The sequence below is a fragment of the Rhinatrema bivittatum genome, chromosome 3, assembly GCF_901001135.1.
Source record: "Rhinatrema bivittatum chromosome 3, aRhiBiv1.1, whole genome shotgun sequence".
NCBI lineage: Eukaryota > Metazoa > Chordata > Amphibia > Gymnophiona > Rhinatrematidae > Rhinatrema > Rhinatrema bivittatum.
In genome coordinates, this window is record NC_042617.1 from 240174631 (window position 1) to 240198281 (window position 23651).

Here is a 23651-nt window from a genome sequence, read left to right on the forward strand (position 1 = left end):
CTAATAATCCTAGCATTCTATTTGCTTTCTTGGCTGCTGGTGCACACTGAGCAGAAGGTTTCTCCGTATTTTCAACAATGACACCTAGATCCTTTTCCTGACTGGTGACTTCTATTGTGGAACCTTGCATTTTGTAGCTATAATTTGGGTTACTCTTCCCTACGTGCATCACTTTACACTTGTCTACATTAAAATTTAATTTGCCATTTGCATGCACAGTCTCCCAGATTTGCATGTCCTCTTGCAATTTCTCACAATCCTCTTGTGATTTGACAAATTTGAATAATTGTTGTGTCATTGGCAAATGTGTTCACCTCACTTGTTGTTCCCATTTCCAGGTCATATCCATTGGCAAAATTTACCATTTAGCCCTTCTCCTCTGTTTCTATCTTTTAACCAGTTGGCAGTCCACAATAGGACACTGCCACCTATCCCATGACTCTCTAATTTCCTAAAAGGTTGCTCATGAGGGACTTTGTCAAATGCTTTCTGGAAATCAAGATACACTATATCAACGGGTTCACCTTTATCCACAAGTTTATTTACACCCTCGAAAAAATATAGAAAATTTGTGAGGCAAGACTTCCCTTGGCTAAATCCATGTTGTCTTTGTCCCATTAAACTATGTTTATCTATATTTTCAGGAGTTTTCTTCTTTAATGATAATTTCTACCATTTTGCCTGGCACAGACCACACTCACTGGTCTGTAATTTCATGGATCACTCTTGATCCCTTTTAAAAATTGGCAACCCTCCATGGTACCCATAGATGATGTTATTAACAGATTTACAGATTTCCAATAGCAGGTCTTCAATTTCATTCTCAGTTCTTTCAGCACTCTGGGATGTATAACCATCTGGTCCAGGTGATTTGATATCTTTAGTTTGTCAATTTGCCCTAGTATGTCTTCCAGGTTCACTGAGATTTGTTCAGTTCCTCTGAATTGTCAATTTGAATATCATTTCTAGCATGGAGGCAGAAGCAAGCCCGGCACTACTGGGTGAGCAAACCTTGTAATTGCATGGGGCGGCAGAACGGGGTCCACTAAAGGGAGCAGCGAGAGGCCATGCAGCCACCAGTGGACCCCCCATCTCACTGATAGCAGAAGAAAAGAGAGCCCATGTGGCAGCCGGTGGGACCCCATCCCATAGTCAGCGAGAAGAGGTAGCTCATTTGCAGCTCTTCCACATGTGCCAGCTGGGCCCTGCAGTAAACACTCACAGTGCTAACACCACTAGTGCCGAGTACTGTGGGGCTGGCTGGCATACAAGGAAGAGCCGCAGGAAGGATTTCTACGGCATTGCAAGGAATCCTGTCCTCCCCAAAGAGCAAGGCACCGGGTGGCGGCAGAAGCAGAAGAGACCCATGGACCCTGCCTGCATAGAGGTTGCTTATTTATGTTGTGTGTGAATGGGAGCCTGCCTGGGGGGGGATGGGTGTGTGAATGTGTGTTTAGTGAATGGTGAGCCTGCCCTGGGGGGATGGGCTGGTGTGTGTTGTTGTGTGTGTGTGTGTGTGGTGTGTGTGTGTGTGTGTATGTATGTAAATGGAACTTGTCTGGGGAATGAATGGAGTGTGTGTGTGTGAGAGAGAGAGAGAATGGGAGCTTGCCTGCCGGGACAGGTGTGTTGTGTGTGTGTGTGTGTGTGTGTGTGTGCCAATGGAAATCTGCCTGTGGGGGGATGGATGTGGTGTGTGTGAATGGGAGCTTGCTTTGGGTGGGGGAATAGGATGTCAAAAAAAAGTTTATTGCCATCCCCACCAATCCATAACAAACTCAGGTGACTGAAAATCAAGTGTTTCAGGAATGCAAAGCAGGGAAGTTTTTGTTTTAATTTTTTGAATGTTTGATGTATCTGCTACTTTGAAATATTTTATTGCTGTTTAGACACAGCCGCCCAAGGCCGGTCGCAGACCATGCTGAACGTGGAGCAGACTCCAGGTGAAGAGAAGTGGAAGTTGAAGCCAGGACATGACGAAGATTCAGGAGAAGCCTGCACCAGGGCGCGCCCTACACAGCTGCCAGTGGCTGGTCATAGACCACGCTGAAGCATAGCAGGTTATGGCAGAGTTTTAGGCATGGACGGAAGCAGGCAATGTATTCCGACAACCGGGGACAGGATACAAGACTCAAGATTAAAGACTTGGAACTTGGAACTGGGATTCAGGAACATTAAAAGCAAGGGTCCATCAGAGACTTGCACTGCAAGATGAAGGTAGCCTTGTGCCATGAAGTGCCTACACAGCCCTCCATGGGCTGGTCACGGACTATGACAGAAGCATGCCAGGAAGGATGGATGAAAGAAACCTGGAAGCTGCAGGAAGAGCTGATGGAGAGGACATCAGGATCAGGACAGGAATGAAGGACATCAGGTATATCGGAACATTAAGACATCGGAACCACTAGACGATGGGGGCCGCTGGAGGCAAGGACATCTGGGACATCTGCAACATAGAGCATGGAACAACGGTACCTCTAGAGCAGGAATATCTTGAAGAAGACGAGATGGACAAGGACACAGGATCCAACGAGAGACCAGGAACATGGAACAAAGGTGAAGACAAAGGATCAGGAACCACAGATGAAGAAAAGGGAATTCCATGAAGAACAGAGTGCCTTGAGAGCGAGATGAAGCAGAAAAGACTCCTGAAATGAAGAGCTGGAACCATGGAGAATCCAGGAGCTAACCAACTCCTTGCAAAGGCAATGATTGACTGAAGAGAAGCCCTCTTTATAGGGCTGAAGAAGGAGATGCCGAGGAAACGTCATTAGGTGGGAGTCACAGGACCTGCCCATCGCAGGCCCTTTAAATGAAGGGAAGAGGCGCGGCCGCGCGCCTAGGAGGAGGGCAGGACCTCGGAGAGTGGCATCCATGCCGCGAAGAGGATCACACAGGAGCAGCAGTAGACTGTGAAACAAGGCCCCAGTGATGGCGGCTCCCAGCCGCGAAGACAGGCACGGAAGGCAGCAGCTCCCTGCCACGGGAAGGGTCCCATGACAGCAGCTCCCTGGCCGCGGAAAGAAGACGATGACGTTGACAGCCTCCGGGCCGCAAAGAGGAGCGTCAATAGCGGCAGCTCACTGCTGTGGGAAGATCCAACGGCGGCAGCTTTGTCCGCCACGAGGTGGTAGCTTCGGCGGCGGCCTCCTGGCTGCGGAAGAAGACAGGCGATGTCGGCGGCCTCCATGCCGCGAGGAAAGTGGCGGCATCAAGTGGCCTCCAGGCTGCAAAGGAGGCGTCGGGATGGCAGGTTAGCAGCGGAGACGCTGCGGCCTCTGGGCCACTGAGGAGCAGCGGTGGTGTCGGCGACAGAGAAGTGAGAGGCCTGCTTATGGGCCTATCCCACAAGCGGAATAGTAACACAGGCAGTAGCTTATTTCCATCATATCAACATTTCTTGTAGTTTTAAAACTTTCATTATTATGAATGTAAGCTGCATAGCATCTTACAAAATCTTTCCATAAATAAATAAATAAACTAAATTCTAGGGAATTGTTACATACAATTTTTCTATTTGTCTTTAACTTTAAAGCAGCACTAAGGAAAATACATTTTTGTAGTTCAGCTGACAGATGCAATAAAACCGTTAAAGATTTCTCTTTGTTGTTCTGTAACAATCCCTTCCCAGCTCCTGCAAGAGTGGTCACACTTCCAAGCCCTGCTAAGCAAGCACTGCCCCATTGATTGCAGGGTTGGGGACCTGTGAATTCCGTGATGGGAACAGGATAACCTGCAAAGACCCTAAGGGGATCTTTCTTAATAACCATTCACACCAAATTACTGTGTTCCAAACAGAAAATAGCTTTTGCTTAAAGAATCTAAAGTTTATCAGATAGAGAAAAACAGACAATCACCGCAGGAAAAAGCAGCCTTTTGACCTCAATAACCACTTAAAGGAAGAGGAAATCCCTTATGTGGCTTACTTACTTCTCAGAGACACTGAAATCTCTTACTATTCTTCAGAAAAAAAAACTCTGACTCTTCAGCCTGTAAAGAATATAGAGAATCCTCCTCTTGTACAAATGTTACTCACAGATGGCTGTATCAGCTCCTTTGCCAGTCTTTCCGTGCTTCTTCCGTTTGTTGGAATATCAGAACCCGTCTTGGATCTGAACACCCTGGGGACTCCACCGAATCCCTCTTCACCTCAAGATTGGAAAGATAGGCCAACAGCCCTCTCCTCTCGAGCACTGCCCCACCCTGAGCCATCGAACACCTCATAGGAAAATCCAGTCACAACCTTTATCCTCCAAAGTGTCCCTCAGTGACTCAAGGAGTCACCATTTATAGCTATTGATGCACTCTTAGGGGATGGACCCTTCCTGTTACTCCTGGGTGACCACTACTCTCCTGAACTTCCCATATCTGGAATGTTCTCTTTAACTCCTATGGGAAAATCTAACCCCCTCATACAATTGTAAGAGGAAGAAAAATGTGTTTGGAAATTTAACCACCTCCACCTTGATTTTTATGTAAACAAGGGATGATGTTGTGCAGCCCCTCATCAGAACCATATGTTATGGCTATAATAAATTATGTAAACTCCTATATTCCCGAATAGTACAAAAATATGTGAAATAAATGTTTTGGGACGGAAAAAGAAACGAGAACTACAAAAATTATCAAAAAAGAAACCAACAGAGTGAAGAAAGAGCAGTATGCATTCTGAAGGCTCTAGCATACAGTACATTGTTGCTTTAAGGAACTGCTCTAAAATTGGAGTACATTGATTGGAAACAGACAGTTTCTGGCTAATTAGATGTGACTGCCACCATAGTCTCAGCTGTTCCTCTTTTTCCCCATTGAGAAAACTCCAGGATATTTTGTTGATAATTCTGCAACCATTTGATAAATCTGTTCCACAATGTTCTTTTCAATTTCTGATACCTTTTCTTGGACCAGTGCGAAAATTATGCCAAGGAATTATTGTATGTAAGCATTCCAAAGCACACAGATTCATTTTTCCATTGTGAAGAAAGAACTTGTTTGATTTTGAAAGCTCATATACAAGTAACATCTTTCTATAGTTGTAAGTTTGCTCCAGCAAGTGCAGCAAAGCATCCATTTCTCCCCAGCACCAATATTAGAACTTGATCTTATATGTTCAGATCTGCTTGTCCAGTATTTTCATAATGGGGCAGATCTTAAAACATACACGCGGGCGTAGATTTGGTTCGCGCAACCCGGCGCGAACAAATCTACGCCCCGATTTTATAACATCCCCCCCCCCCCCCCACCCCCCCCCCCCCGGGCTTCCCCTCCCTTCCCCTATCTAACCCACCCCCATCCCTAACTAAATCCCCCCCCTACCTTTGTCGAAAAAGTTACACACTGCCCGAGGCAGGCGAAACTTGCGGGCGCCGGCTGGCTGCCGGTGCGCCATTTCCCAGCCCAGGGGCTGCTTCGGAGGCCTTGGCCATGCCCCAGGAATGCCCCCCAGGCTGGCACCACGCCCATAGCCCCGCCCCTGGAATGCCCCCGAATTCCGCGCCGCCCCCGCGCCGCCCCCATGCCTATGCAACATAGGCGCGCCAGCATTCAAGTCCCCTGCGCGCGTAAATCCAGCTGGATTTACACGCGCAGGGCTTTTAAAATTTACCCCAATGTGTTCACAGTGGCTGAAAGATGCAAATGTGTATTGTGGCCCTGGTGTACAGTCATTGCTATTTGCCATCCTCCAGTTCACGTTGTCAAACTCTATGCATTACCATTTGGCTGATAAGCTGCATATACAGCTTCTGTTGTGGTTTGGTCTCACAAATGAAGCTGATCATCTTGTTTGATTAACCTACGGGAATTCTTTGCAGAGATTGGTTAGTTTCTCTCATCCTATTAGAAAATAGCAACACAATTGTATAGTGGAAACAAAAGTCTGTGAAATCAATGCTTGAAATCAAGAAACCAAATGCTTACCCAGTCAGTCATGCCAAGGTAGAAGTTGTATTGGCATTCTGTTAAGTCTTTAGTCCACCAGCCAGTGAAACTAAGTTCACTCGGATATTGAAGTTTCTTATCTGGCCATGTTGCACCACAGTTTTCTATAACCTTTTCTGAAATATTTTCAGATACAGGGAGGAAGAGATATTTAAAATCAATGATTACTTACTTTTTTTTTTTTATTACAGAAGGGTAATTGTTTCCCCTGAAATCTTTTACCCCACCCCCTCACATATTTGTGGCAGGATTTGCTTGTGAGTAAGCTTTTCAGACAGAATTTGCACAATCTCTAGTGCAAGGTATATGGAAGAAGCTATATTTAAATATATATTAGTGCTTGGCATGAATGGCGTCACGCAAACCCAAGAAACCTAAAGTTTTCACGTAAGTCTTTACTCAAAAAGTGCCTGTTTCTTTCACAGAAGAAAATGATGAGAAGCAGCCCCTCACAAGCAAAGAGGAAGAAGAACGCCGCATAGCAGAAATGGGGCGGCCTGTGCTTGGAGAGCACATAAAACTAGAAGTTATTATTGAAGAATCCTATGAGTTCAAGGTACAAACCTTCCCCTTCCTCATTTCCTCTCTGGGTTACTGTTGCACAGTCTGATGGTAGAAAACAGTGACAGCGAACTCCTGTCCTCGAGTGTCACAAACAAGTCAGGTTTTCAGGATACAATGAATATGCATGACATAGATTTGCATACAGTGGAGGCAGTGCATGCAAATCATTCTCATGCATATTCATTGTGGATATCCTGAAAACCTGGCTTGTTGGTAGCACGCGAGGACTGGAGTTCGCCATCCCTGGTCTAGAACATTAACAAATAGAGGGGAGATGTCAGTTATCATGACGTTTACTGGTTTTCCAAACATCTGAACATATTGATCCATGTTGAATATTTAACTTAATAACACTTTCTGTTTATTCTGTTAGAAAGCATGTTTTTAGATGTTGAAGAACTTTCTAGCAAAGTGTTTAAAACAGGGGTGGGCAAGTCCGGTCCTCGAGGGCTGCAAACCAGTCGGGTTTTCAGGATACCCCTAATGAATATGCATGAAATCGATTTGCATACCACTGAGGCAGTGTGTATGCAGGTCTCTCTCATGCATATTCATTAAGGATATCCTGAAAACCCGACTGGTTTGCAGCCCTCGAGGACCGGAATTGCCCACCCCTGGTTTAAAATGTTCCTAGCTATAGGGAGACTCCGAGAGGATACCTGCATAATGTTGAGGTTGTTGGTGAGGTGTCACACTTCTATCAGCACTTTCCACATCAGTTAAACATGAGGCAGCAGACCTTCAGAGGTGGCTTTTAAAATACATGTTTGCATGAGAGGGCAATGAGCAGAAGGAGCTACAGAAACCCGGCACCCTTTGTTTCTAGTAATTGTTGCTTGAGTGCTATTCAAATTCTTTGTTTTTTAATTTGTTCATCTTCAGATATATTCAACTATCAGCATTTTGTATTGATTTTCATACTTCTGCAATGCTTTTGCCAGCTCTCTTCTGCACTTGATTTGCGACTTCAGTTTTGAACACAGAGGGCAATTTTCAAAACTTTGCAGGTAGGTGCAAAGTCTGCAGGTGGTTTTACCTGAATGTTTTGCACACCAGTTCTCAACAGGGAAGTACGTATGTACTTTCCTTTTGAAAATTACCCAAGCAAAATGTAGCCACAGAGATTTGCACCTTTTTTTTTAAGCATACTTTCTTCAGCCAAAACAATGCACAAAGTTTTGAAAATACAAAAGTATGCATATCATTGTCTTCCCTGCCATAACCCCAACCTGGAAATGACTTTCCAAAATTTTGGGTAAACATATGTGAATTATGGAACAACATACATACTTTTACCCATATATAGGGTGTGAAATTGTCAGATAGCTCTTTCACCTGGGTAGTCATTTATACCAATAAAATGGCTTTTGTAAACTGCTATCTGCTTTACTAGCAGAAATGGCCTTTTACAAAATTACCTGCTCTATGGGATGAACTTTCACAACTTTACATTCGAACAAAATTAGCATATACTCACATAAGTAGCCTTTACTCTCATATTCTGTATTTTTTAAAAGTTGAAAATGTGTGCATATTTTCACTTTACATGCACATATATGCATCTAAGGGGCAGTCAGTTTAGGGGCCCTTCTGGGAGCAGGGCCAACATATACGCACATAAGTTACTGTTTTACAAGGCATGTGCGTGCATTTGCTAATTTATGTATTTTTACTCTTGGCATAAGTGATATTAAGCACGTTTATTGTGTAATACCGACTGGGTATGAGATCTGGAGGAACTGGGGCAAGTTCAAGTTGAAGAACCAGGAAGCCCTTGATGATCTGGAGGAGGACTGGCCTAAGTGGTGGACTAATTGCTAAACTGCTTTATTTCATTTTCTTAAATTGACCCATGTAAGTGCGTAAATCCGGACTTAAGCAAGTACGTTCTACTTTACTTTCATGCATAAAATATACACATTTATATTTTTAAAACAGAAAGGAAAAGTATGCACATTCAATGCATTGATATACGAGGTTTCAATATTACTCGCATGTATTTGCGAGTAAGCCTCCATACGCATGTATGTTGCTCAGTAGAGATACATGTATTTTATAAAACACTTGTATATCATATGTGCAGGTTATAAAATACTTGCGTATATCTGCTTGTTGTGGCATGCATTCGTTTAAAAGTTATCTTCCCTATGTTAGTAAAGGTATGCACATAGGGCATCTGCAGATACTTCTACCTGTAGTGAGCAGAGATGTTTCCAGAGGGTGGGGATTGGGAGGTATTTACATTTACCTGCATACTTTTTGCATTTTCAAAATTATGTACATATATTTTTTCCTGAAAATTACCTGCACAAATTTGCAGGTGTAAATATGTGTGGGTATATTTGGTGGGATTGTTTTCAAAGGGAAAGTACATGTTTCAGAGGCAGCTCTCTCTAAACCAACAGAGTCAAAGCAAAGGATTCTGGGATACTTGACAGAGTTCACTAAAAAAGAGAATGTCTAGGCTGCATAAAAGTGAGGCATGGAACCAGCTAGTCTCATCTTTATTTCTTCTACAATCAACCCAGCCTATCAGAGACTGTCCTTATTTGTAAGACATCTCTGCCAATCATGTGTTGTATCCATCTGACCACAAGATGAACCATCTTGTTTGAGGCAAAAACTATGATGTGAGCTAATCATATTGTCCTCCATATTGTAATCCATTCATTTGTATTAAGGAAGATGAGAAATGTAAAGTGAGACATTTAAAAAGAGGTAAAAATAAGGACCACAGGAGGTCCCCTAACACCAGATCCGCTTTCTGTGACTGACCACACTGCTGCACAGCACAAGACTACTTCCTTCCTGCCGAACAAAGAATTCCCGACCACCCCTGCATTCCAACTCCACGCCTAACCTCCTGCAGCACATATTTTACCTTTCAAAACTGGTATAAGTCTTCGGGTAACTGACTTTAAAGGAGTAATTTTTAAAAGATTACTCGGAGTTGTACATGTAGATTCAGCATATACATGCATAAGTAGCCCCTATGTGCGGTAAGTGAATTTTGAAAACGGCGGGAGAACACGCAATTGATGCTGTGAGGAAAATCATGCAAATATAAAAAGAGCCTTTTAAGGCATTCTGAGAGTGGAGTTTGGAAGTATGCGCTCATTTACGTATTATATAAATGGAGTACTCATATACTGTACATCATCAAACATGTGTGCATGCTTTTATACCTGCTAATCAATTTGCAACTATGAAATCTGGCTTCTCTTTTGTCTGTCGTTTTTGGGTGGGGGGATCTGGAGCAAGTGGGTGGAGGGCGGAGGACTGGACTTGAAAGTCTCGGCCAACTTGTGCATGGAGGTACGCACCCAAGTAAGTATTTTCGTAAGTGAGATGCGTGAATGCATGGGTAAATTCTCAAATACCCAGCTCCTCGCATAAACTGAGAGTTATTATGCGCACGTTACAATTATTTAACACGTGAAATATATGTACATACTTTTATAAAATAGGTGTATAAACTATATGGATCCCTGCATTACAAAATGTATGTGTACTGAAACATACACTTATATTTTTGGGGTGGTGATATGCAGCATTTTGAAAACTGTGCAGCCCCAGTTGCAGTGTTTATTGTTGCGTTCGTGTCTATTCTCGCCCTCGCTCCACCCTCTCTACCTTTGTGGCGACTCCCTTCGGCTCAGACGGACAGATGCAATTGTGGCTTCTCTCCGCCTCTTGGTCCCGGAATCCCCCGGCTGGCTTGACGCTATGTTCCTGATGATGTAAGGGCGCACGCGCACGTGTGCTCCAGAATTTGTACCAGCAAGGGCGCGAACCTCGGGGGCGTCCCCCCGTAGTGACGTCATCCATTTTCAATTTAAAAGGTTTTGTTTGCTAACTTCAAACGAGTTAGCAAGGAACTCCATCGGGACTTTCTTCAGCAGTCCATGCTACTTGCAACAACGATCCGAGTCAGCAAGGGGAAATCTTTCTCCACTGCTCGGCTTCTCCACTGCTCGGCGGAGCCCCTGAGGAGTGGGTACCAGGAGTACCCACTCCTCAGGGCCTCCGCTCTCTTTATTCTTGATTTCAGATTGTTGGAAAGGATCCGGTACTCGCTCCTCGAGGCCCTACGTTCCCGAAGACTCAGAAGACTCCTATTGCCTGGAGGCGATTGCAGACGTGAACACCGTGAGTCCTTTTACAGACAGGAACCGGTACTCGCTCCACTAGGGCCCTTGTTCCTAATCGCTAAGGTTCCCTTCAGTCTAAGACGTTATCGCAGGTACGGAGATCGTGAGTTACCATTGCAGATTGCAGATAGGTACCGCTACTCGCTCCACGAGGGCCTATGTTCCTAAAACCTTTCTCATACTCTCTTCTTCCTCAGAAGATATTGCATACCCATATCTTATGGATTATTATTACAGCTAACAGATAGGAACCGGTACTCGCTCCACGAGGGCCTACGTTCCTAAATCTCTTCTAGCGTCTCTTCTATTCCAGAAGCCATCCCATACACATAAGAACATAAGAAATTGCCATGCTGGGTCAGACCAAGGGTCCATCAAGCCCAGCATCCTGTTTCCAACAGAGGCCAAAACCAGGCCACAAAAACCTGGCAATTACCCAAACACTAAGAAGAACCCATGCCTCTGATGCAATTAATAGCAGTGGCTATTCCCTAAGTATAATTGATTAATAGCCATTAATGGACTTCTCCGCCAAGAACTTATCCAAACCTTTTTTGAACCCAGCTACACTAACTGCACTAACCACCTCCTCTGGCAACAAATTCCAGAGCTTTATTGTGCGTTGAGTGAAAAAGAATTCTCTCCGATTAGTCTTAAATGTGTTACTTGCTAACTTCATGGAATGCCCCCTAGTCCTTCTATTATTCGAAAGTGTAAATAACCGAGTCACATCTACTCGTTCAAGACCTCTCATGATCTTAAGACCTCTATCATATCCCCCCTTAGCCGTCTCTTCTCCAAGCTGAACAGCCCTAACCTCTTGTTATGAATCGCACTGCCCGCGGGTTTCCTCGTGAGCAGGCTCTGACTCACCATGCTGTGTCGTCTTCGCCGACGCGGCAGGACGCCGCCGTCGGCCTGCCCACGCGGCCCGGAGGCCGCCTGCATCTCTCCTCCGTTCTGCGGTCGGAGCCACGACCTTCGGGGCTGCGACCGCCCCCGATGCCAATTCTATCTTCGCGGCTGGAGGCCGCAAAGCTCCGGGCTAGAGTAGCGGCTGGAGCCGCCCCCGGGTCCTCCTGCAGTGGCTGGAGCCGCTGCTGACGTTGGAACCTGCGTCCAGGCTCAGTCCTGCCTCTGTTTACGCTCTGCCGCGACTATGTCAGTGCAGGCCGCTGTCCGTGGTCCTGCACAGCTTCCTGCTCTTCTTAGGCACTCGGCCGCGTCTCTTTGCAATATTTAAAGGGCCAGACACAAGTCATCAAGGGCCCCACCTTGATGACTGTTTCCTGTATCAGCCCTATAAAGGGCTGCTCCGTTCGTTGTTCCTGGCCTTGCATCGTCGTGGAGTCTTCACTCTGGAGGCTCCGGCCTGCCAGAGCCCATGTAAGGTCTTCTAGTCTTGTGGAGCTCCTCATCATGATGTCTTCTTGTTCTACCATGTCATGTCTTCGTGCCTGAGGTCCCTTGTCCAGGTGTCTCGTTCTCCTACGTCCTTTTGTTCCTGCCTTCTTGATGTTCCTTCCTACTCCATGCCTCGTCTTCGCTCTCGAGCCTTCTGGTCCGGTAGGCCGGGGTTCCCTCAGATGCAGTACTCCTGAGAGGACTAGCCTGCCGGTGGACGGTTGTCCTGTGCTCCTGAGCCGTCATGCCCCGGATGTGTGTTCCTGTGCTGTCCCGCTCCCGTCGTGGTCCATGACCAGTCTGCCAGGGCTGTGTAGGGCACGTAATAGGACAGGGTGGTCCGCGACTCAGTCCCACGGGTGGCCTGAGTAGGGCGCCCTGAGAGACAGTGCCAATGTCCATGCCTCGTGTTGCCTTTGTGGATGTCAAGAGTCTCGTCCTTGGATGCCGTTGCATCAGCCATGTGTCTTCGTCTAGATGCCGTTGCATCATTCCATAGTCATGTATTCATGTCAAGGCCCGTCTGCCCTCAGGCCAGGCCTGCTGCTCCATGCTGCTCGCAGCAGGTCTGAAAGGGCCCGGAATGGTCGGAGGACCATTTACCTTCCAACATCCTCGGATGTTGGCCATGGGAGCTTGCCGGCCTGGCCGAGGGCAGATTGTTCAGCCACGCGGAGCCACCGTCAACCCTTGGCTCAGCCCCGAAGGTCTGGGTCGGGCTGAGGCCCATGGGCACATGAAACACCATTCTCAACACCTCTTCAGCCTTTCCTCACAGGGGAGCTGTGTATCTTACAGTTTTTGTTGATTTATATATTTATCTCTCTCTAATTGTTTCTTAGTTTAAACTCTGTACTGTCTTCCATTGCCCAGGTTTTATGCTCCCTGTTTAATGTAACTTTACTTTCTACCTTGATGTTAATTGGTTTCCCCTCAGTTACATTGTAAACCGGTACGATAAGACCTAGTCTTGAGCATCGGTATAGGAAAAGAAATAAATAAAATAAATAAACAATCATTTTGGTTGCCCTTCTCTGTACCTTCTGCATCGCAACTATATCGTTTTTGAGATGCGGTGACCAGAATTCTACACGGTATTCAAGGTGCGGTCTCACCATGGAGCGATACAGAGGCATTATGACATTTTCCGTTCTATTAACCATTCCCTTCCTAATAATTCCTAACATTCTATTTGCTTTTTTGACTGCTGCAGCACACTGAGCCGACGATTTTAAAGTATTATCCACTATGATGCCTAGATCTTTTTCCTGGGTGGTAGCTCCTAATATAGAACCTAGCATCGTGTAACTACAGCAAGGGTTATTTTTCCCTATATGCAACACCTTGCACTTGTCCACATTAAATTTCATCTGCCATTTGGATGCCCAATCTTCCAGTCTTGCAAGGTGCTCCGGTAATGTATCACAGTCTGCTTGTGATTTAACTACTCTGAATAATTTTGTATCATCCGCAAATTTGATAACCTCACTCATCGTATTCCTTTCCAGAGCATTTATATATATATATTGAAAAGCACCGGTCCAAGTACAGATCCCTGAGGCACTCTACTGTTTACCCTTTTCCACTGAGAAAATTGACCATTTAATCCTACTCTCTGTTTCCTGTATTTTAACCAGTTTGTAATCCACGTAAGGACATCGCCTCCTATCCCATGACTTTTTAGTTTTCGTAGAAGCCTCACAGTTTGTGAGTTCTATTTCAGACTGCCTATAAGAACCAGTATTCGCCTGCGGCTCCTGTTCCTGAATACTGAAGACTCTCTGTTGCATAAAGAAGACATTACGGATATCTACAATTGGGAGTGTATCATCTACCACTGGTTATGCCCAGCATACCCTGTCTACTCACTACCTCTAGTCTCTCCTTACAGCTCAGCAGCTCAGAGATCGTAGTTCCAGTATCAGAGGGACTTCAGCCCTGCCGGGCATATTAACTCACTACTGCCACCTCTGGTGGTTCTACTTCCAGTCTAATAAAGAACTATCTGTGTTTGTCTCAACACTCCAGCCTAGCCGGTAGTCCCTCTCAACATCTCCACTTGAGGGCGCTGTCATCTGCCATCGGCCCAGGGATTCACTATTCTACTAAGTGTTACTCCTTACACTAATAGAGCGGTATTATCATCTGCCACTCTGCGGGAGCCAACCCACATCAGACCATTACTCCTCTCTCTGTGGAAGCTGATCCATATCAGAGAGCTATCTCCGCGTAGGGATCATACAGGTTGCTGGCTCATCTGTCTACAGTTGTCTACAACTAAGCACTAGCAGATTGATACTCCTTAGCAAGATCCGTAATAGAGTGCTACTCCGCCCCCTGGCGGGGTGATTGCTAACGGATTGCTAACTCCTCCTTCAACGGGAGTATCCAGCAGCCAGATTCATAACAGATTGCTAGCTCCTCCCCCTACATATGTAACCAACATATGTGTGTATCTGCTGAATTATGCACAATATTTGTGCAGGCAGTTACAAAATTACCTCCATGATGCACAACCCTGATGTAATGATATGTTTACGTCATTCAATAAGTGTATATTTCCTTGTAATTAGTGTGAGCCTTGGGACAAATTGTTGCGCTGGAGGTAGACCCTTGGCCTGGTGCAGGAGGCGGAGACACGAGGAGACAGAAGCTAGCTGGAGCTTCGCCAATAACATTCCAGGGTTTCCGCAGGTTGAGCCCGTGGGTACCCAGACTGCCTGGACTTAGGTGGGCCTTGGATGGTCTCCCAGAGAGGTACCGTAGGGGTGTGCCCACCACGAGCAAGGGTGCACGGCTGATACAGAGAGGATGGACTAGACCCGAACTGGAAGCTCCGAAGACCTCAGGGAGGTAACAGTTCAGAAAGGCTCTCCGGGCGAGACAGGCAGCACCTGCGGGTCTAGTCGGATGAAGGCCGAGGTTGGAATCCAAGCAGGTTGGTCTGGTAGTCACGGTAGGCCAGAAGAGAGTGTCCGAGTGAAGCGCAAGGGTCAAAGCCAGAGTATCCATCCAGAAGTGGTCAGCCAAAGCAGGGGTCAATATCAAGGTCAGTCCGAGCATAGATAAGGCGAGGGTCAGTTCCAGGCAGCAGGCGAAGAGAGTAGTCGGGCAGGCAGTGGTCAGTTCCAGGTAGCAGACAAAGAGAGTAGTCAGGCAGGCAGGGGTCAGTTCCAGGCAGCAGACGAAGAGAGTAGTCGGGCAGGCAGTGGTCAGTTCCAGGCAGCAGACAAAGAGAGTAGTCAGGCAGGCCAAGGTCAGTACCAGAGATCAGTCCGAGAAGGTACTACCTGAGTAAGGACACAGGAACACACGGAGACGCTGGAACAAGGATCAGATACAAGGAACAAGCAAACTAGTACAGCAAGGTGTTGACCCGATTGCCAAGGCGAGGTCCTGGGGACAGGACCTCGCTATTTATACTAGGGCTATGTGATGTCATTGGTATGCATCAGAGTCGGTCTTCCCCCGCTTGGCCCTTTAAAACTGAGGACATCGGCCGTGCGCGCACCTAGGGGTGGGGCCGAGGCGGCCGAAGACGTGGAGCCCCAACGGAAGCTCCGCTGTGAGGCCTGTGGCATGGAGGAAGCCAGAGAGGGCCGCGGTGAGAGTCGGGGATGCCGGGAGCTGGTTGCAGCGGCGAGACCGGAGCTAGTAGAGGGAAGCCCGAAGTGAGCAGGCCCAGTCGCAACAAACACACAGCCGGGACATGCAACAGTACCCCCCACCTTCAAACCTCCCCCTTACCGGTCTGGGTTTTTCTGGGTGTTGTTGATGGAAGTCTTGCAGAAGGTTTTTATCAAGAATGTGGTGAGAGGGCTCCCAAGAATTCTCTTCCAGGCCGAAGCCCTCCCACGAAAGGAGGTATTTGATGTGGCCCTGACAGCGTCAGATGTCTAATAACTCTCTAACTTGAAAGGTATTTTCAGGTTCTTCTGAGTGTTGCGTCAGTGGAGGAGGCCTTCGGGAAGGCCAGGATAGGACCAAGGGTTTGAGTAGCGACACATGGAAAGTGTTGTGAATTCCCATGGAAGTTGGAAGTTTCAGCTGGTAGGTGACTGCTCCTATACATCGAAGGATGGGGAATGGACCAATAAATTTGTGAGCTAGCCGTTGGGAAGACAAGCATAGCCGGATGTGTTTAGTACTAAGCCAGATTCTTTGTCCAGGCAGGAACAGAGGTGCGGTCTGATGATGGGTGTCTGTGATGCGTTTGGCCCAGTCAGCTGCTTGGCAGAGCCGCTCTCTCACTTGGTTCCAGAGCCGGGATATGGTTTGTGCTGTAGATTGGACTGCAGGTGAGGTTACACTGAGTGGGTAAGCGAGGTTGACGACCAAAGACTACAGCGAAGGGAGAAACCTCCGTGGCAGAGGCGATATTGGTGTTATGGGATAGTTCTGCCCATGGCAGGAGGTCAGCCCAGTTATCTTGCTGGTTGTTGACAAATGATCGCAGGAATGTTTTCAAAGACTGATTAGTCCTTTCGGCCTGGCCATTTGCTTGTGGGTGATATGCTGACGTTAAGTTTAACGTGATATTGAACTTTTACAGAGAAACTTCCAATATTTAGCATCAAATTGAGGACCATGATCAGAGACGATTTCTTGTGGTAGTCCATGTAAACAAAATACGTAGGTTAGGAAGAGTCGAGCTAGCTCTGGGGCTGAGGGGAGTCCAGGTAAGGGAACAAAGTGGGCCATTTTTGAGAAACGGTTTATTATGACCCAGATTACAGTATTTCCTTTCAAAGGAGGCAGATCCACGATGAAGTCTGTGGAGAGACTAGACCAGGGCTCGGTGGGCGCAGGAAGTGGTTGAAGAAGCCCCCATGGATGGCCAGTCAGGGGTGTTTGCTGTGTGCAGATCGGACAGGAGTCTACTTATTCTCGGGAGTCCTTTGTCATACCAAGCCACCAAGAGTGCCTTGGAGCATCTCGAGAGTTTGGGCTCGACCGGGGTGACCGGCCAGCTTGGAGTCATGAGCCCAAAGAAGTACGTATTCATGGAGACGGCGGGGAACCACCTTCTTCCCGGCTGGTACCATGGTGGTGACTGCAATAGATATGCAGGCTGGATCAATAATGTGCCTGGGAGTCTCGGGTGTGTCTTCTGGCTTGACGGAGTGAGAGGGCACGTCTGCACGGAGATTTTTTGCCGCTGGGCGATAGCGGAGCTCGAAGTTGAAGCGCTCAAAGAATAGGGCCAGCGGGCTTTTCTTGGGTTAAGTAACTGGGCCTCCTTTAGGTGTTCCAGATTTTTATGGTCGGTAAACATTGTGAATTTGTGTTATGCCCCTTCAAGTCAGGGATGCTATTACTGGAGGGCAAGTTTCACTGCAAGGAGTTTGCGGTCCCCTATGGTATAATTTTGTTCTGTGGAGGAGAATTTATGTGAATAAAAAGAACATGGAACTAGGGTTCCCTTGGAGGAGTATTGACTCAAGACCGCTCCTGCTCCAATAGTGGATGCATTGGTTGTAGATGATGTAGCCTAGGAAAGGGAGACCGGGTTGCTAAAAAATGCACTTCTCTAATTTAGCATAGAGATGATGGTCTCTGAGGCACCAGAGGACTGTTTGAATGTGGGAACGATGTGACTTCAGGTCTTTGGAGAAGATTAATATATCGTCCAGATACACTATGACGAATGAGTACAAAAGGTCCCAGAGAATCTCGTTCATTAGCTGCTGGAAGATCGCAGGTGTGTTGCAAAGCCTGAAGTGCATTACTACGTACTCGTAGTGACCGTCTCTTGTGTTGCAGGCGGTTATCCAGATGTCTTCCGGTTGAATCCGTACTAGGTTATATGCCCCCCGTAGATCTAGTTTAGTAAAGATTTGTGCACCCTGCAGGCAGTCGAACAGTTCATTGATAAATGGTAGTGGGTACCGGTCCTTACGGGTTACTGCATTCAAACCTCTGTAGTCTATGTATGGTCTTAGACTGCCATCCTTCTTCTTTACAAAGAAGAACCCGGTGCCTGGTGGGGAAGTAGAGGGTCTTATGAACCCTTTAGCCAAATTTTCCTTGATGTATGTTGACATCGCTTAGGTTTCTGAGAGTGAAAGAGGAAAGGTTCTGCCCTTGGAGGCATGGTTCCAGGTAGGAATTCAATGGGGCAGTTAAACTTCCGGAGTGGAGGCAGGATATCGGCATTTTGTTTGGAGAACACATCTTTGAATTCCAAGTAGGGAGCAGATAACCCAGGAAGGGTTGTAGAGCTTAGGACTGTCACGGATGGAGACACTTGCCGTAAACAGTGGGTTTGACATCGAGGGCCCCACTGGATGAGTTGCAGGGATTGCCAGTCAAAGTGGGGTGCATGTAACTGGAGCAAAGGAAGTCCTACGGGGTGTGTTGATCGTTTTCAAGATCAGGAGGGAGATCTCCTCGTCATGGAGGGTCCCAACAGGGAGGCGAATGGCCACAGTACGGTGAGTGATACAATCAGGGAGAGGTTCTGAAAGAGTGTGAGAACTCTTCCATAATGAAATTTTACACTTGGAGGGAGATTGGCAGCAACAGTTGAGGGCCAGAAAATGTAGTGCCCAAGCTCGGGACCCCTGCCGGGCTCAGGCTTTGGAGTTTCCCGGATGCACAGGACAAGTCTGGAGAAGGTGTCCGGAACCACCACAATACAAGCAGAGACCAGATTTTCTTCTCTGGAGACATTCCTCTGGAGTCAGGCGGCCCCTCAACCTTGGGAGGTTGAGGGGCCACTGGTAAGGGGTTCAACCGGGGGCTTGCCGAACATAGGGCAGGAGGTCGAAGGACTCTTACCTCCTGATGCCGTTGCCGAAGGCGGTTGTTGATTCTACCAACCAGGAAGATCAGGTCTTTCAGAGATATGGGGATCTCCCAGGTGGCTAGTTCATCCTTAAGGGCAGGACACAGACCCTCGAGGTAGAGTGCCCGCAGGCAGTTTTCTTGCCAACCCAACTCAATTGCTAGAGTTCTAAACTCCACTGTATATTCAGCGTGCAAGTGTGAGCCTTGATGGAGGTGGAGTAGATGGTGGCCAGCGACTGCCTGTCAGCCTGGGTCCTCGTAGGTGCTTTGGAAGACAGAGATGAACTGAGGGAGCTGGCAAAGGATTGCATCGGAATATTCCCAGAGCGGGGAAGCCCATGCCAAGTCCTTCCCCTCAAGACGCAAGAGGATGAACGTGATTTTTGTTGCTTCATCGGAGAAAAGCAAGGGTTGCAGTGAGAACTGTGTATAACATTGATTTATGAAGCCTCGACAGAGGCAAGGATCCCCATTGAAACGAGGTGGAGCTGGAAGGGCCAGTGGTGCCCGTGAGGGCAAGGTATGGGCAAGAGCCCCTGGGTTCCTCGAATTGAGAACGCATCTTTTCCATGGAGGAAGCCAACGCTTCCTCCATGGAGGAGGACTGGGGAGGAGGAATAGGGAGGAGGAGTAGCCTAGGAGGAATGGGGAGTAGCCTAGGAGGAATGGGGAGGAGGAATAGCCTAGTGGTTAGAGCAATGGACTATGAACCAGGAAACCAACGTTTGAGTCCTGCTGTCGCTCCTTGTGACCTTGGGCAAATCATTTTACCCTCCATTGCCTCAGGTACAAAAACTTAGATTGTAAGCCCTCTGGGGATAGAGAAATACCTACAGTACCTGAATGTAAACCAGTGTGATATCTTCATTGAGATTGAATGTCGGTATATAAAAAAAAATAATAATAATAAATAATAATCTGATGTTGCGCTCGAACACGAATGACCAGACCAGGGATGGCCTGCAAGGAAGGAGACTCCGCCAAGTCCATGGCTTTGGCAACCTGTTGCGCTGGAGGTGGACCCTTGGCCTGGTGCAGGATTGGTACGGCCCTCTGGTCGGACCCAGAGAGCACCTGCCACCAGGAGGCGGAGCACACGAGGAGACAGAGGCTAGCTGGAGCTTTGCCTATAACAGTCTGGGGTTTTCGCAGGTTGAGCCCTTGGGTACCTGGACTGCCTGGACTTAGGTGGGCCTCAGATGGTCTCCTGGAGAGGTAGCGTAGGGGTGTGCCCACCACGAGCAAAGGTGCATGGCTGATGCAGAGAGGATGGACTAGACCCGAACTGGAAGCTCCAGAGACCTTAGGGAGGTAACAGTTCAGGAAGGCTCTCCAGGTGAGACAGGCAGTGCCTGCGGGTCTAGTTGGGTGAAAGCCACTGTTGGAATCCAAGCAGGTTGGTCTGGTAGTCACTGTAGGCCAGAAGAGAATGTCCGAGTGAAGCGCAAGAGTCAAAGCCAGAGTATCCATCCAGGAGTGGTCAGCCAAATCAGTGGTCAGTACCAAGGTCAGTATGAGTGTAGTCAAGGCAAGCAGGGGTCAGTTCCAGGCAGCAGATGAAGAGAGTAGTCAGGCAGGCCAAGGTCAGTACCAGAGATCAGTCCAAGAAGGTTCTACCTGAGTAAGGACACAGGAACACACGGAGACGCTGGAACAAGGAGACGTTGGAACAAGGATCAGATTCAAGGAACAGGCAAACTAGTACACCGAGGTGTCGACCCGATTGCCAAGGCGAGGTCCTGGGGACAGGGCCTCGCTTTTTATACTAGGGCTACGTGATGTCATCAGGATGCGTCAGAGTCGGTCTTCCCATGCTTGGCCCTTTAAAACTGAGCACGTCGGCCATGTGTGCGCATAGGGATGGGGCCGAGGTGGCCGAAGACGCAGAGCCCCGACGGGAGCTCCGCTGTGAGGCCTGCGGCGTGGTGGAAGCTGGAGAGGGCCGCGGTGAGAGTCGGGGACGCCGGCAGCTGGCAGCAGCGGCGAGACCGGAGCTAGTAGAGGGCAGTGCGAGGTGAGCAGGCCCGGTCGCGGCACCCACGCGGCCGGGATGCGCAACACAAATATGCAGTGCTCTTTTGTTGTAGAGTAGGAATAGCTTTGAAAGCTCCTCAGCTGGACTGAGATGCAAATAGAAAATTAATTTTAGGCTTTGGAGTATTACCAAATACTTAATCACAGAACAAATGAAAATACAAGTTATTTAATAATCACTTAATAATCCCATGAGTGGTTTGCAAATTATTATTGTTTTATTTATAATTGAACAAAGACCAGTTTCATAAAAAGTATGAAACCACTAATAGTAATTCAATTGATTGAGCTACTTAAAAACTTAGTACAACCAGCTGTCCTTAATGAGTAGTCAGTCAATGCTCACTTTGCAAGTCAAATGGATAGCCCCAAGGGAGGATAAAACATTCCTGCATTTCTCATTTTTCTATATCATAAAATGGAATCCATGTTATTCAAGTTATTTCTGTCTCAATAGTTTGTGAATGCATGGAACTGACAAAAAGTATTGAAGCCTTGTGCATGAATTCAGTATAAAGCTTATCTACGATTTAGTACTCCTTTAATAAGCATTTAAGTTTTTTTATCCATAGATACAGAATTAGAGGAAAACCTTAATAAATCAGGCCCATGAATCCCACTATTCAGAGGTACTTAATGTTCAAATTGAGGCACCCAGCTTAGACCTAGATTCATCATTTTGCTATAAAATTGCACCTATGATTAGGGTAATTTGCTTGATACTCCATTGCATATCTATTTTAGCACAACATGCATTAAGCTTAGTATACCTGTGATATTTTCACCTTGGAAGTGGGGAGGGGGGGGCGGGGGAAGAGAGAGAGAGAGACAGAAAGAGAGAGAGAGACTCTTTAGAAGACACTCCTATAAATAAACTATTTATACCACTGTAAGAGGGGCCATTCTGAACATGGGGTGAGGATTTGGTGGTGGGCTAGGTTTGGAGGGGGCAGTTTTATATGCACAGTCAGAGGTATGAACAGAACAGCACAGTAGACATCAGTGATTTTATTTGATTTGGAGTGTTGAAAGGTACAAAGATGAGATTTGTACAATGTACTCTCAACCTAACTTGATACACGCTCTACCTAGCTGCTGTCAAGCTAGGTCGAGAGCACTCTGTACAAATCTCATCGTTTTATACCTTTCATCACTCCAAATCACATAAAATCTTCACTGATGTCTAATTTGCTGTTCGTACCTCTGACTGTGCATGTATAACTGACCCCAAAACCTAGCCCACCATCAAAATCTCATCCCAAGTTCAGAATGGCCCTTCTTACAGTGGTATAAAAAGTTGCCTAATATGGGTGCCTCCTTAGAGGCTCTGTCTTTCAATTCTCTCTCTCCCTCTCCCTGAAATACCAGCAAAAAAGGTGCAGTTATTTCTGGCTTTAATTTCCATAACAGCATGCATTATGCTATCGCACACAACATTAAGCACCCCTCATTTTCATAAACTCCTCCCATATGACTAAATTTTTAAAATTTGTTTATGCATCTCGCGATGCGTTATTTATCACATGCATTATGGAGTTATTGCGGGTGTTAGGGCCCTAACCCAATTTGATGTATGATCCCCTTAGGGGTCGATTTTAAAAGCAGCGCACCAATTTTATAACATGCGTGCGCCAGCGCACATGTTATAAAATCCGATGGCACATACGTGCCAGATTTGAGCAGGCGGGAGAGTTTTCGCAAAATATGCATGTCGACATAATTGGGCTTTTCCCCGTTCCCTCTCAGTTCACTCCAATTAAGGAGCAGACTAGGAGGGAACTTCCCTACCCCCCTATCTAATCTTCCTCCCTTTCTCTCTCCTCTATGCCCCCTAAACTTAACCTAACTGTCCCCCAATTTTTTATTTTTTATTTTAGTACTTACTGCTCTTCTGGAGCAGAAGCAATCTCCGCGCGCCAGCTGGCTGCTAGCATGTGCTTCCCTGGGACAGCGGTGAATGGCGCTGTCCTGGCCCACCCCCGTCCCGCCCCACCCTCCCCACCCAGAACCCAGTCCACCCCTTTGGAGAGGCCAGCACTTCAGCCTGGGGTTTACGCTAGTGGCCAGGCCCATTGTAAAATGCGGGGTGGCGCCTGCAAGGCCCGACCACGCGCGTAAACCCCAAAATGTATGCGCATAGCCAATTTAAAATTTACTTAATAGGGATTAAAGTTAGGATGCCTATATTTAGCAAGTATAGCCACCCAAAAATATGTTTTAAATACAGGTACCTAACTTTAACTTTAGCTTCCTTAACTTGAGGCACTTAAAGTTAGGACAAACATAAGGACAACCAATTTTAGTCACCTAGGATAGGTTCCCGGTGCAGGAATTCAGGGTCAAGCATGTACGTTCATTCCCAGCCCTGTCCCCACACCATTTTTAGATGCCTTTGCCCTTGTAATTGTAGGAGCTCAGAGCCAGCAAATGTTTAATTCAAAAGTCTAGGAGCCTAACTCTTAAAGTTATGCATCTAAACCTCTTGCATATTCGGCTCATAGTAATTCTCATTTGGCTCAGTTCTCCCAAATATGAGACCTAGAACAATAAACAGTACACAGGAAAACCAAATAATCTCCCTTTATGTGTGTTTTCAGGCTAGCATCTGCTCAAAATCATGTGTGCATTATCAGCTTCAAGTGAATATGCTTGACATCACCATGAACCCCCAGACCATCATGTAGGGATGTGCAGCCTTAACATTTTCTGTTCAATTCATTTCTTCATTTAGAGGATTTTGTTTTCATTTTTATTTTAATTGTTTAATGTTTA

At 46.8% G+C, this 23651-nt stretch overlaps 1 protein-coding gene across 6 annotated transcripts in view; it reads left to right on the plus strand.

Annotated features, from left to right (window-relative positions):
• SLC8A1 (solute carrier family 8 member A1) overlaps window positions 1–23651 on the plus strand; it is a 1139344-nt gene that overhangs the window by 1002909 nt on the left and 112784 nt on the right. For all 6 annotated transcript variants that reach the window (XM_029594343.1, XM_029594342.1, XM_029594340.1 and 3 more), the window contains one exon: window positions 6363–6493. In XM_029594343.1, coding sequence (XP_029450203.1) covers window positions 6363–6493 — 131 coding nt within the window. The remainder of the gene's footprint in view (window positions 1–6362; window positions 6494–23651) is intronic.